At 36.7% G+C, this 16912-nt stretch overlaps 1 protein-coding gene across 10 annotated transcripts in view; it reads right to left on the bottom strand.

The window, feature by feature from the left end:
- CCDC88A (coiled-coil domain containing 88A) overlaps positions 1 to 16912 on the bottom strand; it is a 131246-nt gene that overhangs the window by 78094 nt on the left and 36240 nt on the right. For all 10 annotated transcript variants that reach the window (XM_050754610.1, XM_050754611.1, XM_050754617.1 and 7 more), the window contains exons 4-6: positions 11286 to 11355; positions 8948 to 9006; positions 399 to 482 (exon numbers count right to left, since the gene is read on the bottom strand). In XM_050754610.1, the coding sequence (XP_050610567.1) occupies positions 399 to 482; positions 8948 to 9006; positions 11286 to 11355 (213 nt within the window). The remainder of the gene's footprint in view (positions 1 to 398; positions 483 to 8947; positions 9007 to 11285; positions 11356 to 16912) is intronic.

The raw sequence follows: 16912 nt of genomic DNA, 5'->3' as shown, positions 1-16912 counted from the left end.
TAACACTTTCTGCCCATGTCACTATAGAATAAAGGCAACAGTATATTTATAGTTAACACTGTGCCATGTGTAAGGAACTATCTCTAAAGACAAGACAATTTGTATAAAAGCAGGCTCCGTATCTATGTGATCTTGATTTGTTCTTGCGTATACTATGACTTTTTAACACTTTCTGCCTATGTCACTATAGAATAAGGGCAACAGTATATTTGTAGTTAACACTGTGCCAAACTTAAGGAACTATCTCTAAAGAGAAGACAATTTGTATAAAAGCAGGGTTCATCTATATTTGATCTTGATTTGTTCTTGCTTATTATATTACTTTTAGGTATTTTAGGAGATAGACAAATAAGTACACCACAAGCTTCATAAATAGCACATAAAATTGTATATATTACCTCTTGAATATGTGCGGCAACTGCTGCTTTTGTATCAAAATCTAAACCTTGAATTCTTTCAATAAATTCTTCTTTTTTCTGACACTAAAATAAATGAATAAAATAGTTATTCATACTTTATAGGGTATGGTCCTTAAAATGTTGTATATAACTAAAATTTATGAGGTTTGCTATATTTTGAAAAGTATAGTAAGAGTTTTGTTTTGCATTTAAATTGTCTAACATACTTACCTAATAAACAACAACTTAGAAATAATTATTTTAAAAAGCAAGGCACTGAAAATCCATACTATTTTTATGCTGGAAAGTTCTAAAGTGGGAAACCATTACACAACCCATCTGAGGTTAGCACAATATTATTATGCTAACTTTACACACAGAGAAGTAAAGAATCAAGAACTTGTTTCAGTGAGGATAAGTTACTTGCCAAAAAACACAGTGAGTCAGTGGCAGAATTCGGAATACAGCCAAAATGCTCAGTCAGTCCCTGACTATCACCAAACAACACGGCCTTTCTTCTTGGAAAAAAAATTTAAGCAATTTTTACTTCAAGCTTACAATTCATTCTCACATCTTCATTCTATCAATCTTAATAAAAGAAACCCACTTTTGTGGCCCAGTTCAACATTTATAATGTAATCTAATAAATATTTGATTTGTTTCTAACATAGCAAAGTTACCGGGGCAAAACTTTAAAATATATATACGAGTACACATGTAACCAAATGGAATAAAGGGGGTAATTCTTTATTGTGTAACTTTTAGAAAGCTTTATATAAATTACAAATATTAAAATGCAAAACAATCTTTTTCTTTCCAGTCAGCATTAACAATTTAACATGCATTTTAATCTCTGCCTTCACTTACATCTCTAATGCTGCAAACCAACTGCTAGTATCACTGTATTCTTACCGCTAACAAATGAGAAGTGCCTACAAAATAGACAGCACTGCCTTGTCTCACTTAGATGCATCTCCTGGACCAATTACTGAACTACTAGTGAGGACAATATAGTCACAAAATTTAAAACTAGCTCTTTGATCATGAAACTTACAAGGCTCTGATTTATGCTTTACATGTTTATTTTATCAAATTGTAATGCTCTATTTTCTACTACTATACAATTTAAACACATTTCCATCAATGCAGAAAGTTCTGTATCTTGCAAACACAGAATTATTAGGATAATAAAATGGTTAAAACTAAATTACCAGAAATGTATAATTCCTAGTTGTGATTAGGAAGTCAGAGTTTTGGGTGGATGGAATACAAATTAGTGGGTTTAAACACAAGAATTTTTGTCTAGCAAACAATACTTGACAGGCCTTGTAAGAACAATTAAGAATTATGTTCTAATAATAAATTCGTAGCATATATAAAATAGTTAATATTTCAGGTATAGTAACATCAATTTTAAAATTTAACACTACCAAAATTGCTGACCTATGCAGTTTCTGAGCCTATCAGAACACAAAACAGCATAATTATTATCAAAGGTATTGACTATGACTCACCAGAGTCCCTTAATTCAACTGCCATATCTTTCTCTGCCTTCAGTTTAGACTAAATAGATACACTTCCCTTTTCTAAGCCAGAGCCACTTGTATTTTACTTGTATTATCTTTAGGTACTCATCCATCAATGAAAATTTTTCCTTTACCCTTGTAACACACACAATTTCTACTAAATCTCACACCTTAATTTAACTCTTAAAGTTAAGCATTCTCAAAATGTTTTATAAACAGGTTAGGCTTCCCTAAAGATACAGAATAAATTTCATAGGCTTTTGAAGGATAGAAAAGAGAAAGACTGTCAAGATGGAAAAAAGAATAAAAGATTCCAACTTTGAAGCTGAATAATCAGATCAAATTTCTGTATCAGAGCTGCCCAATAAATATGGTGATCATTAGCTATATGCATATATGCAGCTATTGAGTACCTGATATGTAGCTAGTGCAACTGAGAAACTGAAATTTTAATTTAATTGTAATTAATTTTAATTCAAATAGCCACATGCGGCTAGTGGCTACTGTATTGAATAGCCCAGGTCTACAGCGTGAGAAAGTCTGGTGTTAAAAACAGATATATAGCTTAATACCAGCTGTGAAGACTAAATAATATCAGCAAACTGTTTTTTCCAATTAAAATTAAGCTCTCTTATCTTTATGTAAAGTTCTTAAACTATCATGGACACTAAAATTAATTGTTTAACTCTGAGTTAAACAATTGTATTATAGTAACTGATTACTAAGCCAGTAGATTACCATGATATTCTAAGAATATGGTACGGAGGCCAGGCGTAGTGGCTCATGCCTGTAATCCCAACACTTTGGGAGGCCAAGACAGCTGGATCACCTAAGGTCAGGAGTTCAAGACCAGCCTGGTCAACATGGTGAAACCCTGTCTCTACTAAAAATACAAAGAATTAGCCAGGCGTGGCGGCAGGCGCCTGTAATCCCAGCTACTTGGGAGGCTAAGGCAGAAGAATTGCTTGAACCCAGGAGGCGGAGGTTGCAGTGAGCCGAGATCGCACCACTACACTCCAGCCTGGGCAACAGAGTAAGACTCTCTCTCTCTCTCTCTCTCTCACACACACACACACACACACACACACACACACACACACACACACACAAGAATATGATGTGGAAACTGGGACATGGCAAAAAAGCAAAAAAGTGATTAGGGTGGGAGGTGGGTGGGAGAGAGAAATGCATAAACCCTAAAGTTGTACATCTTCTACCAGAGAACTTAAGCCCTTAATACATTATTCCTCAAATTCCTCATATTTTCAATACATGCTCTATGATCTTAAAGAAATAAGACAGGTTTATGTGGAAAAACTATACTAAAATAGAGGAAATGGCACCCAAAACAAGATATTGAACAAGAAAATAATAAAACAAGGAGCACATTACAGTGTTTTCAATAAGAAAACTGATAATATAGGTGTAAACAAATCATAGTTCTACCAAAGAGCAATAAGCAGGGCTTCCACAGACATTTGTACACTCATGTTCATAGCAACATTGTTTACAAAGGCCAAAAAACGGAGGCAACTCAAGTGTTCAATGATGAATGGATAAACAAAATTTGGTATATATAAACAATGGAATATTATTCAGCCTTAATAAGGAAGGAAACTGAGACATGCTATAGCATGAAAAAACCTTAAAGACATTATGCTACGTGAAATAAGCCCATCAAAAGGACAAATACCGTATGATTCCATTTGTATGAGGTACCTAGAGCAATCGAATTCACAGAGACATAAAGTAAAATGGTGGTTACCGAGGGCTGGTAACAAAGGGAGTCATTATTTAATGGGTACAGAGTTTTAGTTTCGGAAGATGAGAAAAGTTCTTCAGATGGATGGTGGTAATGGTTATACAACAATGTGAATGTACAGCAATCAGAGTACCACTGAACTATGTATTTCAAAAATTGTTAAAATTGTAAATTTCCCATTACGTATTTGAAAACAACACTCGTATCAACAAAAGTCTCCCTCTTTGAGCTATATTTGTATTTTTAAATATTCTCAGAAAAACAAATGCCTTGCTAGAAATTGTTTTATTTCCTTTTTTTTTTTCTTAAGAGACTGGGCCTTGCTACGTTACCAGGCTGGAGCACAGTGGTTATTCACAGGCATGATCATAGCATACGGCTGCCCTGAACTCCTGGCCTCAAGTGATCCTCCCAAGTAGCTGAGACTAAAGACGCATCACTGAACCAAGCAGAAATTTGTTTTATTTCCTTAAAAAGTGGTATGATAAAGTTCTAAAATGCTAACTTTTAAGATGCTTTACAGATCAGTGATAAGAAAACAACAGATTGTAGCCGTCGAACTGAACAAGTTCAAAACTGGTTTTCAGAATCAAATACTAATGTTAGATTCCCTCTGAGGTACATAAAAGGGTCAAATTTTTAATTCTAACCACACTTGACACTCAGTTACTTTCGGCACTACCCAACCTGGCCAAAGTCCAAAATAAGTAATATTTCTGGATACTAAGTAGCCTGCACTGATAGGTTTTAAGTTCTGCTAAAAAGGGTGAATTTCACATAGTCTTAGAACAAAGAAATTTCCAAACAAAACACTGCAAAAATTTTTCTTCTGCATAGGATGGTTTCACCTAGAACTCTCTCAACTACTTCAGGGCTAGGATGAAGAGTCACAGATGTGTGAAAATTCTAGGTGATGCTCAGAACTGGTTCAGAAGACTTGCGTTACCCATTGAAAAAGATTCTGGAGGAACCTGAGTTGGACAGTCAATAACAAAAATACCCAAGCCCTGGCCTTGGACGGTTTTCTTCATATTTAAAGTTATTTCTCTGGCTTTTACTTAAATATAATCAAGGATTAAAAGTTGTAATTTATTTTGTCAGGTAAGATCTTTGGATGGTGGTTAACTTTACCGTTTTTGAATGCTGCTTCCTCTTAAGAAATTCATTTTTTTTCTTCAAAAGAAGAAAATATTTTTCAATTTCCCAATGCTTATTTCTCTCTCCCCCCTCCCCTCTTTAACTTAATTTTTTTTTCTTTTCTTTCTTTTTTCTTTTTTTTGTACAGATAGAGTCTCCTTATGTTGCCCAGGTTGCTCTCAAACTCCTGGGCTCAAGCAATCCTCCCCCCTCGACCTCCCATAGTGCTGGGATTACAGGCATGACCTACTGCACCCAGCCCTATTTCTTTCCATTCATATAGTATCTCTTGAAACCTGTGGTCCACTGATTTCCTAAACTCTGGTACCATATCAGCAAATTTTACCTTGCTATTTCTACTTACAAATAACAATTGTAACAGATAAAATTGATTGACCTAGATGTGGGAAAACATGCTATTTACATATTGTACTAATCATCAGAATTTTAATCTGTCCAACTACAAGATGAACAAAATTTCTGTAATAGAGGGGACATTTTACAAAGTATTCCAACAATACTTGTTGGCTGATTGGTTTACTCAATAGCTTCTCGTCCAGAAGCACAGTCTGGCTATTAAGTATCAACAAAGACTTCTAACTGTTTATATGGTCATGGTGAAGGCTGACAGATTTTGGTCACACACTTTATATTATTATTAGCAGTGACTCCAAAACACCTACAGAATAATTTTTTTTTTTTTTTTTTTTTTTTTTTTTAGATGGAGTCTTGCTCTGTCATCCAGGCTAGAGTTCAGTGGCACGATCTTGGCTCACTGCAACCTCCGCCTCCCGGGTTCAAGCAATTCTCCTGCCTCAGCCTCCCAAGTAGCTGGGACTACAGGTGCCCGCTACCACATCTGGCTAATTTTTGTATTTTTAGTAGAGACAGGGTTTTGCCATGTCAGTCAGGCTGGTCTGGAAGTCCTGACCTCAGGTGATCCACTGTTCCAGCCTCCCAATTGCTGGGATTACAGGTGTGAACTACCGCGTCTGGCCTGAAATCTGAACTCTATCTTAAAGTGGCAAACCCAATCCTTCATAACTCAATTCATGTAAACTCGCTAGTCTAATATCTTGCCATTCATCCCCATAAATCCTACATTTCAACCACATTTTTTTTTTTTTTTTTTTTTTGAGATGAAGTCTTGCTCTGTCGCCCAGGCTGGAGTGCAGTGAAGCCACCTCGGTTCATTGCGACCTCCATCTCCCAGGTTCAAACAACTCTGCTGTCTCAGCCTCCTGTGTAGCTGGGACTACAAGCACAAGCCACTATGCCCGGCTAATTTTTTGTATTTTTCTTTTAGCAGAGACAACGTTTCACCACGTAGCCAGACTGGTCTTGAATGCCTCATTTCAAGTGATCCACCCACCACCACCCCTGGTCCAACCACACTTTATGTTCCCTGAATAGGCTGTTGCTCTCATTTCAAATATTACCTTGTCAGAGGGCTTTCCTAATACTACAAGTAAACTTAAGAAAATACTTCTTCTATGCACCAATGTATATTACATTATGGTAATTATTACCTCAAATTCGTACTGTTTACTCTGTCTTCTCTAAAATTCAATCTCTTTGAGCTTTACATCTTTTTTCTAAAATCCCGGTCTCTGTCCTTTACTATAGCACCCATAAGCATTAAAAAAAAAAAAAAAAAAAAAAAATTTAGGTCACTAACATTTTTAAAATACAGAATGATAACAACATTTTTCAAAATTGGATCTTTCCTCCTTTCTTGGTAGGTAAGTCATGCTGGCACCAAAATAGATCCAAGTCTTAAGGGCTCTCAAGTAAAAACATAATTCTGCTATGACTACATGGACATCAAATATATAAAAAGATGGGTCTCCAAGTTTCTTGACAAGCTGATATCACATCAAAGACCAAGGTCTGACACCCTTTCCATCTCCTCATTTCTAAAAAAACCTTGAATGATGTTAACATAGGTTAGAATGACAGTCTCCTTGAGCCTTTGCTTTGTTTTCTACAGCTGATAAAACTTATTCTCTTTTAATATGAAAAAAATTAGGCCGGGCACGATGGCTCAAGCCTGTAATCCCAGCACATTGGGAGGCTGAGGCGGGTGGATCACCTGAGGTCAGGAGTTCGAGACCAGCCTGGCCAACATGGTAAAACCCTGTCTCTACTAAAAATAAAAAATTAGCCAGGTGTGGTGGTGCACGCCTGTAATCCCAGCTACTAGGGAGGCTGAGGCAGGATAACCACTTGAACCCGGGAGGCAGAGGTTGTAGTGAGCCAAGATAATACCATTGTACAAAAAGAATGAAACGCCATCTCAAAAAAAAAAAAAAAAAAAAAAAAGAATTAACTTGAGTATAATTAGTTTTTCTTTATTTTCAGATAAATTTACCCTTTGGGGCCAGGCAGGGTGGCTCATGCCTGTAATCCCAGGACTTTGGGAGGCCGAGGCAGGAAGATCACTTGAGGACAAGAGTTTGAGACGAGCCTGGGCAACACAGTGAGACCCTATTTCTTTAAAAAAAAAAAAAAAAAATTAGCCAGGCATGACGGCACATGTCTGTAGTTCCAGCTGCTTGGGAGCCTGAAACGGGAAGATCATTTGAACCCTGGAGGTCAAGGCTGCAGTGAGAGTCATGATCATGTTACTACACTCCTGCCTGAGTGACAGAGTGAGACCCTGTCTCAAAAAAAGGTCCTTGGTTCTGTTCCATTCCTACTGTCAATTTTAGTAATCAGCAATAACGACCAAGCAGTAACCAGCAATAAAAACCATATTTATGCCATTGCTATGTAATCTAAATTTACACAACATTCACCAACACAGGGTATTTTTTAAAGCAAATATAGTACATAAAGGCTGTAAATAAGAGTTGTACTTCTGACTCAAAATCTGATGACCAAATTAGAAGACTACAAACACCATATTCAACTTAATGTTTAATCAGTTGTGAAGTAAACACCTGTACATTACACAGCATGAAATTTTAATAACATACATTATGTAAGATTATTGCTTCCAAGCAGTCAGCTCTAAAAGCCAACACTCTCTGGGACATATAATTTCTGCTGTACGTATGTAAAAAAAATTACTAGTAATCATATTATTTGTTTATAAATAATCTCATTTCACAAAGAAGACAGTTTAGAATGACACTATAATAATTCATCCAAAAAATGGCTGAAATGAAAAACTAACATAGTATAATAGAATTTTGAAGTCCAGAGCAGAGTTGACTCTCAGTTCTTTGGCCTACTACCAATATGACCTAAATTTAAACTTACAGTAACCATCCTGGTTTGCCTGGGACAGTCCCAGTTTACACATGCCATTCCACTGTAATTACTACATGTATTTAAAACAGAAATGGGATTTCATTATGTTGCCCAAACTGGTCTCAAACTCCTGGCCTCAAGTGATCCTCCCATTTTAGCCTCTCAAAGTGCTGGGATTACAGGCGTGAGCCACCATGCCTAGCCCACTATAATTATTAACAGTACCTTCTTTGATTTTCGCAAGTGTCCCAATTTGGATAATAACTTATATATTACCCTACCCGATCTCCTGACCTGAAAGAAGATATTATGAGAAAATATATATAAGGGATAATAGCTGATCAAAAGCAGGCATTCTATAAATCATAGCTATTATTACAGTCATTGATCAAAGAACAATATAATAATAACTAAGATTCCTAAAACACTTTTCATAAATTCTGCCTCCTTTTTACCTTATTTTTTCTTTTAAATAAATTCTGCCTCCTCCCTTCCCTTCTCTTTTCCCTTCCCTTCTCCTAAAATATACACAAGTACAACAAATCACAAGGATGTTTTGGGAGAGATTTTTAAGGGCACCTCTGGAAAAAAAACCTCAAAAATTTAGGGACACTATAAGCTTCAGAATAAGGAAAAGAGTAATTAAATATTTTAAATGATATGACTATGATAATGTAACTAAATTCTAAAATAAAGTAAGTGTTTTTCTTCAACATAATCTCCTTAGGAGGTTATATAGTTATTGAAAATTTTCTAAGATGGACTTTGAAAACCAATGGTCCATCCTTAAGTCTTTCAGAAATGAGAGCCTGATAAAAATACATAAAGAGGTTGTTAAAATGAAAATATGAAAAAATATTTTAACTTACCTGAACTGCACAACCCAATAAAAGTAAAAGCAGTTTTTTAACTTCTTCTGTGCCTTGTTCTAAAATAGAAACAATTATTAAGGACAACATTTTGCTACATTTTCAACTCTATTTGGAGAATCATTTCTAGAGGTAATTATGCACAGTAACTTGACTGAAGGATTCAGTGTAAGCATATATAGTGGAGAATTCAAAATAGCAGCTCTGTGTATGTACAAGGCGGTAACAGCAGAAGAAATGGGCAAGAATATCAATTTTGAAGGGCTAATGGATAAAGAGGTTTCAAGGCTCTGTGCAACAAGTATGCTAACCATGAATTTACTCCTTTTCCATAAATGATTGTACTATCCCAGCCTGAAAAATCAAGAACCTACCAAATCAGGTTGATATAGGGACATGCCACAAAGGCAGCCAAAATGACTCCTAATAGGTCTGGCTCCTCCTAGGCCTATTAGTGTTTTCTTACTTAAAACACAGATCTTATGATTCATCTCCTTATAAAATTTAAATGGTTTTCCACTGTGCACGCTCATGAAGACCAGAATCTTAAATGTCTGTTATAGTGAGGCTGTTAAATGTATATAACAAGCCAGGTAAAAGTTAACAATCTATAACAGAAATGGAGAGAATATTCCCTGTCCAACAGCATTCAATTAAGATTTTCTTAAAATATTCAACTGGAAAAAAATTACTTCTTTGGGCCAGATTTTCACCACCGGGCCAAACTGTCTATGAAAAAGTCCAAATCTTCTTATCAGACATTTCCTTCTACTCTCCATGAAACAACCTACTTTCTAGCTATGCTGAGCCATTAATCACCATTCCTCCCAAATATGCATATATACACACTCCTCTGCCTTAATACTACTCCCTCTATCCCTCTATCTGTCCTCCTTCCCCAACCTCCTCATCCCCCTAGTGAACTACTTGCTAATCACAATCCTAGGCACGGTTCTTATCATCTCTGTGTAGTCTTCCCTGACCCAATCATCAATGGTCCCCAACTCTCACTTATATGTCAACTTTAAGAATAATTAATGGCTCCATATTTTATATGCCAGAACATTTGGTACATATTTCTACTTCATACCAATTATTACATGATTTCTCCATAATCTGTGTATCCTTTACCAAACCATAAGAGCTTCTAGAACATAGACCATTTATTTCCACTCCTGGTCCCTATAACTTGGTAGGTACTTACCAAAGGTAAGTTTTTTCATTTTTAAATTTATATAATCAAACATCCCATTGGATCTCTAAAAACTATCTAAGCTGCTAATTCACCACATCTAATTAATAGTTTCCTCTATAAAAATAGCTATTTGATTTTAGTTTTTATTTTGGTTTTGTTTGTTTTGACTGAGGGGGGTATGGGCTGAAGAAATACACTAATTTGGATAACATGTAGACTGTAAGGATAAGCCCATTGTTGAAACTGTTAGGTAGCTGCTAATTTCCCCAACTGTTCAAAAATTACAATTCTAAAATATCACATTTAAAATGTGATAAAGGGCAGAACATTTTGAAGAAAAAATCTGAATGATCTAAAACTGCCTCTCATCTTTCCATTCAGACTAAGTTTAATATAAATTAAAACATATCAGACCGGGCGTGGTGGCTCACGCCTGTAATCCCAGCACTTCGGGAGGCCAAGGCGGGCAGATCACCTGAGGTCAGGAGTTCGAGACCAGCCTGGCCAACATGGTAAAACCCTGTCTCTACTAAAAATACAGAAATTAGCGTGGTGGCCACGCCTGTAATTCCAGCTACTCAGGAGGCCGAAGCAGGAGAATCGCTTGAACCCAAGAGGTTGAGGTTGCAGTGAGCCGAGATTGTGCCATTGCACTCTAGCCTGGGCAACAAGAGCGAAACTGCATCTCAAAACAAATAAATAAACAAACAAACAAACAAAAAATCAATCAGTAAAACTTAAGATTCAAACAATTTTGGCAATGGTAGATAATAGATATATGAATAGAAACCTGGAAATTATTTCAAAATCATTTCTTTTCTAAGGTAGTATCTTTTAAGTTTGTAACTACATCATCTTCTATACTTCTTTATAACAAGACACTAAAAATCATCACAGAAAAGTATCTGTTTGGTATAGTAGAAAAAATACTGAACTTAATGTAAAATTTATGTCTGGTCTTACCTATAACTTACAAATATTCTAAGCTTGCGTCTTTCTAGAAAATGGAACATCACCTCCAACTTCTACAGTTATGAAAAATCTAGTGAGTTAATGTAAATAAGCTCTTAGTAAAAAATAAACATCATATTATTACACAAAGGTTAGACATTACTTTCACATTATGTTAATTTTAATACTTACCAGAAAAGGGATTTTTGCCAATGATTAAGACATTTGGCAACGACATCATGATCAATTGCTGCAAAGTCTCCTGTAAAAAAAATATCCAATACTTGTTATATGGGTAATGCTAACTAGGTAATTATTCACCAAGCTATAACATATGATTTGTACATTCTTCTATAGGTGTGCTATACTGCAATTACACAAATATGGAAAAAGTTATATAAGGTCTTAAATCTTTTGTAACTTTAATGAATTAAATAACTAAAGTTATAATACCAGATAGACTTCAGTTAATAATATATCAGGCTGGGTGCGGTAGCTTATGCCTGTAATCCTTGCACTTTGGAAGGCCAGAGAGTGAGGATCACTTGAGACCAGCCTGGGAAACAGAGTGAGACCTTCGTCTCTACACACACACATATAATAATAAAAAAGTTTTTAAAATATCAGATGTCCCCAGATTAAAGCATTTAAGTCAAAATGGTCTAATTATTATTTGGAACTCTGAAGTTTTAGGTGCTAGAAAATTAAGAAACATTCCTCAACAAAAGATTGAGAAAAATTAAGAAACATTCCTCAATAAAAGTTCGAGCATGTGTGCTCTTTTTGTTCTTGTTATTTCTCCCTGAGGAAACTAAAAATACATCATACAGGCCGGGCGCGGTGGCTCAAGCCTGTAATCCCAGCACTTTGGGAGGCCGAGACGGGCGGATCACGAGGTCAGGAGATCGAGACCATCCTGGCTAACACGGTGAAACCCCGTCTCTACTAAAAAATACAAAAAACTAGCCGGGCGAGGTGGCGGGTGCCTGTAGTCCCAGCTACTCGGGAGGCTGAGGCAGGAGAATGGCGTAAACCCGGGGAGGCGGAGCTTGCAGTGAGCTGAGATCCGGCCACTGCACTCCAGCCTGGGCGACAGAGCAAGACTCCGACTCAAAAAAAAAATAAAAATAAAAAATAAAAATAAAAATAAAAATAAAAATAAAAAATAAAAATACATCATACAAATGTATGAGTACTGTCACTGTACATATATATATCTATATATAGATATATATATAATATGTGGTTTTATTTTTTGAGATGGAGTCTCGCTCTGTCGGCCAGGCTGTAGTGCAGTGGTGTGATCTTAACTCACTGCAACCTCTGCCTCCTGGGTTCAAGCTATTCTCCCGCCTCAGCCTCCCAGGTAACTGGGACTACAGGCACCTACCACCACACCTGGCTAATTTTTGTATTTTTAGTGGAGACGGGGTTTCACCACGTTGACCAGGTTGGTCTTGAACTTCTAACCTCCCCAGGCGGAGTTCAGGAACTCCAAGTGATCCACCCCCCTCAGCTTCCCAAAGTGTTGAGATTACAGGTATGAGCCACCACACCTGGCCATATTTTTAATATAATAAATAAGAGCTATATTTTTAAAATGTCAACTGATATTAAAATTAAGAAACCTAATTGCTTTATTAAAAACGCTGTCTAATGATCATTTCATGAAAGTCAGTTCCTCCTCAGTGAACCATTATTTCTCTCCTCTACTATAGATGTTTAACTTCTGTAAAACTTTAGTGACAAGAATATATGTAGATTCTGAACATACAAGGTGATTGAGAAAGAACTGAATGCTTTCAAATTTTTCAATTTAGGTAATACATCAAGTATGCACCTTCGGTTTATACCACCTCTTCCTTGAAGAAATGAAGAAATACACTGTGTCTGCCATTACAACCACTGACACTGATGATACGAAAAGGGTCTGGGATGAATTAGACTATAGGATGGATGGGTGCCATGTGATAATTACTGAATCATTGCAATATTAAGGAATAACTATGACAGATTCTTCATAAATTGACTACATGTTCAGATATAACTAGTTACTAAGGAATAAGTTTTTAAAGGTATTCAACTCTTTTTGAATCCATTATTTAACTTAATACTATGATGAGAAAGCAAATAACCATGAAAAACAACTATTAAAAGTTAACTTGTGCTGTTTTTTTTAAATTTCTAATTCTAGATTCACTAGAGCACTTACCCATGGTCAGAGGCTGGCATGACACCAGATGTTAATTAGAATTCATCTCTTATCTGTAATTCTTTATAGATATAAACCAGAAAGTTTCAAAAAGTTTTCCTCAGTATTATATTAGCACTTTAAAAAACTATTGCCAAAATATGCCTGCATTTAAAGGAAAGTACATACTTGATATATGTATCATGTTAGAATAAGTATCAAAACTTGCTAAAATCACTTATTCTAGGAATGATATGGAGTTTGGATATTTAATGAATTAGTTTTCCAATTAAAAGCAAGTTATCTCAAGAGAGAATATGCTATAGCTATGTGTGCAACAGCTAAATGGGCTTAAAGGAATAAATTTCTGCTTCATTCTTTTTTTTTTTTTTTTTAGATGGTGTCTCACTCTGTTGCCCAGGCTGGAGTGCAGTGGCACGATCTTGGCTTACTGCAACCTCCACCTCCCAGGTGCAAGCAATTCTCTGCCTCAGCCTCCCGAGCAGCTGGGATTACAGGCACCTGCCACCATGCCTGGCTAATTTTTTTTGTATTTTTAGCAGAGACGAGGTTTCACCATCTTGGCCAAGCTGGTCTTCAACTCCTGACCTTATGATCTACCTGCCTTGGCCTCCCAAAGTGCTGAGATTACAGGCTTGAGTCACCGCGCCCAGTCACTTCATTCGAATTTTTAGTTTCCTTGCCTTGAAGCAAAATTATGAGGACTGTCATTATAGATTTTTTTTTTTTTTTGAGACAGGGTCTTACTCTTGTCACCCAAGTGGGAGTGCATTGGTGCAATCACAGCTCATTGCAGCCTTGACCTCCCAGGCTCAAGCGATCCTCCAGCCTCATTTGTTTTTATTTTTTATTTTTTATGGAGACAAGGTGTCACTATGTTGCCCAAGCTGATCTTGAACTCCTGGACTCAAGCGATCCTCCTGTCTTGGCCTCACAAAGTGCTGGGATTACAGGCATAAGCCACCGTGCCCAGCCAGATTTTTTAAAAATCATAAATAAGAGAGCTGCATTTTTTAAAATCACTGTTTTGTCTATATCCTACTTTGTGAAGATAACCTAAGTCAGATGCAAGAGCCTTCAAATTCACCTTCGTAAAGAGAAGCTTTAAATTTTTTATTTACTTTTATTTTAATTAATTAATTAATTTATTTATTTAGAGACAGAGTCTCTCTGTCGCCTCGGCTGGAGAGAAATGGCATGATCTCAGTTCACTGCAACCTCCCCTTCCCAGGTTCAAGAGATTCTCCTGCTTCAGCCTCCTGAGTATCTGGGATTACAAGCGCATGCCACCATGCCTGGCTAATTTTTGTTTTAGTAGAGACAGGGTTTCACTACATTGGATCTCTTGATCTGCCCACCTCGGCCTCCCAAAGTGCTGAGATTACAGGTGTGAGCCACCACACCTGGCCGAGAAGCTTTAAATTTTAACAGACACTGAATTTTTTTTTTAAGTTTTATCTTAAAGATGTTAGAGATAAAACTCATTTACATCACTTACTTTTGCGTGTATATATATTTGAGTGTGTATATATATATATATTTTTTTATATATATATATATATATTTTTTTTTTTTTTTTGAGACAGAGTCTCGCTCTGTCGCCCAGGCTGGAGTGCAGTGGCGCATTCTCGGTTCACTGCAACCTCTGCCTCCCAGGTTCCTGCGATCCTCCTGCCTCAGCCTCCCAAATAGCTGGAATTACAGGTGCACGCCACCACGTCCAGCTAATTTTTGTATTTTTTAGTACAGACGGGGTTTCATCATGTTGGCCAGGCTGGTCTCAAACTCCTGACACTGAGTGATCTGCTTGCCTTGGCCTCCCAAAGTGCAAGGATTACAGGCATGAACTACTGCACCTGGCCTGGATTCTAGCTATATTTTTGTAAAAAGTCTTTTTATTTCCCCATTTCAATTTTATGAATAATATTAAAAAATATACAAGACATAAAACAGAGATGCTTAAAAACTGACTGCTATTGTTAAGATTTATTATATCATCACAGCCTGCCCAGACTTAACTTAGCTCTAAAGAAATTCACCATTAAAGTATTAAAGAAATGGAAAAAGAATATATAAATGAGCCCAAGATGAGTTCACTAAAAGGAGGAACAAATTAACGAACAGGTCAAAGTTGATAACATATGTATATAAACTAGTGAAGATACTTCAATTTGTTAACTCAAGTTATAAGAAACCTATAAAAATAAATGGAGAAATAAATTATTTTAGCAATTCAACTGAAAGAGAAAAAGGTTTCGAGACAATCAGGGCAGTCACCTATTCAACAAATATTTATTGAATATCAATTATCTGCCAGATGTTCTAGACACTGAAAATGCAGCAGTGAATAAACAGAAATCCTTGTTCTCATGGAATTTACGTTTTAGTAAGAGAAGACAGACAATAAAACAAGTAAGTGTTTTGGTGATAAGTGCTAGTAACAAAAATAAAGCAGAGGGGCCAGGCACAGTGGCTTACACCTGAAATCCCAGCACTTCGGGAGGCTGAGGCAGGTGGATCACCTTCGACCAGCCTGATCAACACGGAGAAACCTCGTCTCTACTGAAAATACAAAATTAGCCAGGCATGGTGGTGCATGACTATAATCGCAGCTACTCAGGAGGCTGAGGCAGAAGAATTGCTTGAACCCAGGAGGCGGGGGTTGCGGTGAGCCAAGATTGTGCCATTGCACTTCAGCCTAGTCAACAAGAGCGAAACTCTGTCTCCAAATAAATAAATAAATAAATAAGCAGAGGCCAGGTGAGGTGGCTCATGCCTGAAATCCCAGCGCTTAGGGAAGCCAAGGTGGGTGGATCACTTGAGGCCAGGAGTTCGAGACCAGCCTGACCAAGATGGCAAAGCCCTGTCTCTACTAAAAAAAACAAACAAAAAAAATAGCTGTGTGTGCTGGCACATGCCTGTCATCCCAGCTACTCGGGAGGCTGAGGCACAAGAATCACTTGAACCCGGGAGATGGAGGCTGCAGTGAGCTGAGACTGCACCACTGCACTCCAGCCTGGGCAAGAGAGTGAGACTCCATCTCAACAATAAATAAATAAATAAATAAATAAATAAAAATAAAGCAGAGAATGGGAAAGAGTATTATAGGTGGAGGTGGAGAAGAGGAGAATGTTAAAATTTTTAAAGATATGTAAGTATTCAAATATAGAGATTTTGAATGTTTTCAGGGTCATTAAAGCAAAGTTTCACTAAATAAGTGGAAATTCTATTCTGGCATGAAGACATTTCAGAAAGATTTGGAGAACTACAATCATCAGGAAAAGACAGAAAAAAGAAAGAACTAGCAGAGATTATGGTAATAGGAAAATAATAAGCAGATGTTCCTTGAAAGATATTACAATTTCATTTCCACCACATTAGCTGGCTTTGTATAACTTTTTTCATTTAAAAACTGGTATACTAACCATTTTTTAAAATTTTTTCTTTAATTTTTTGAGACAGAGTCTTGCTCTGTCACCCAGGCTGGAGTGCAGTGGCATGATCTCGGCTCATTGCAACCTCCACCTCCTGGGTTCAAGCAATTCTCCTGCCTCACCCTCCCAAGTAGTTGAGACTACAGGTGCGTGTCATCATGACCAGCTAATTT

This window comes from Macaca thibetana, chromosome 13 (genome assembly GCF_024542745.1).
Source record: "Macaca thibetana thibetana isolate TM-01 chromosome 13, ASM2454274v1, whole genome shotgun sequence".
Classification (NCBI taxonomy): domain Eukaryota; kingdom Metazoa; phylum Chordata; class Mammalia; order Primates; family Cercopithecidae; genus Macaca; species Macaca thibetana.
This window is presented reverse-complemented; position numbering and strand designations above follow the sequence as displayed.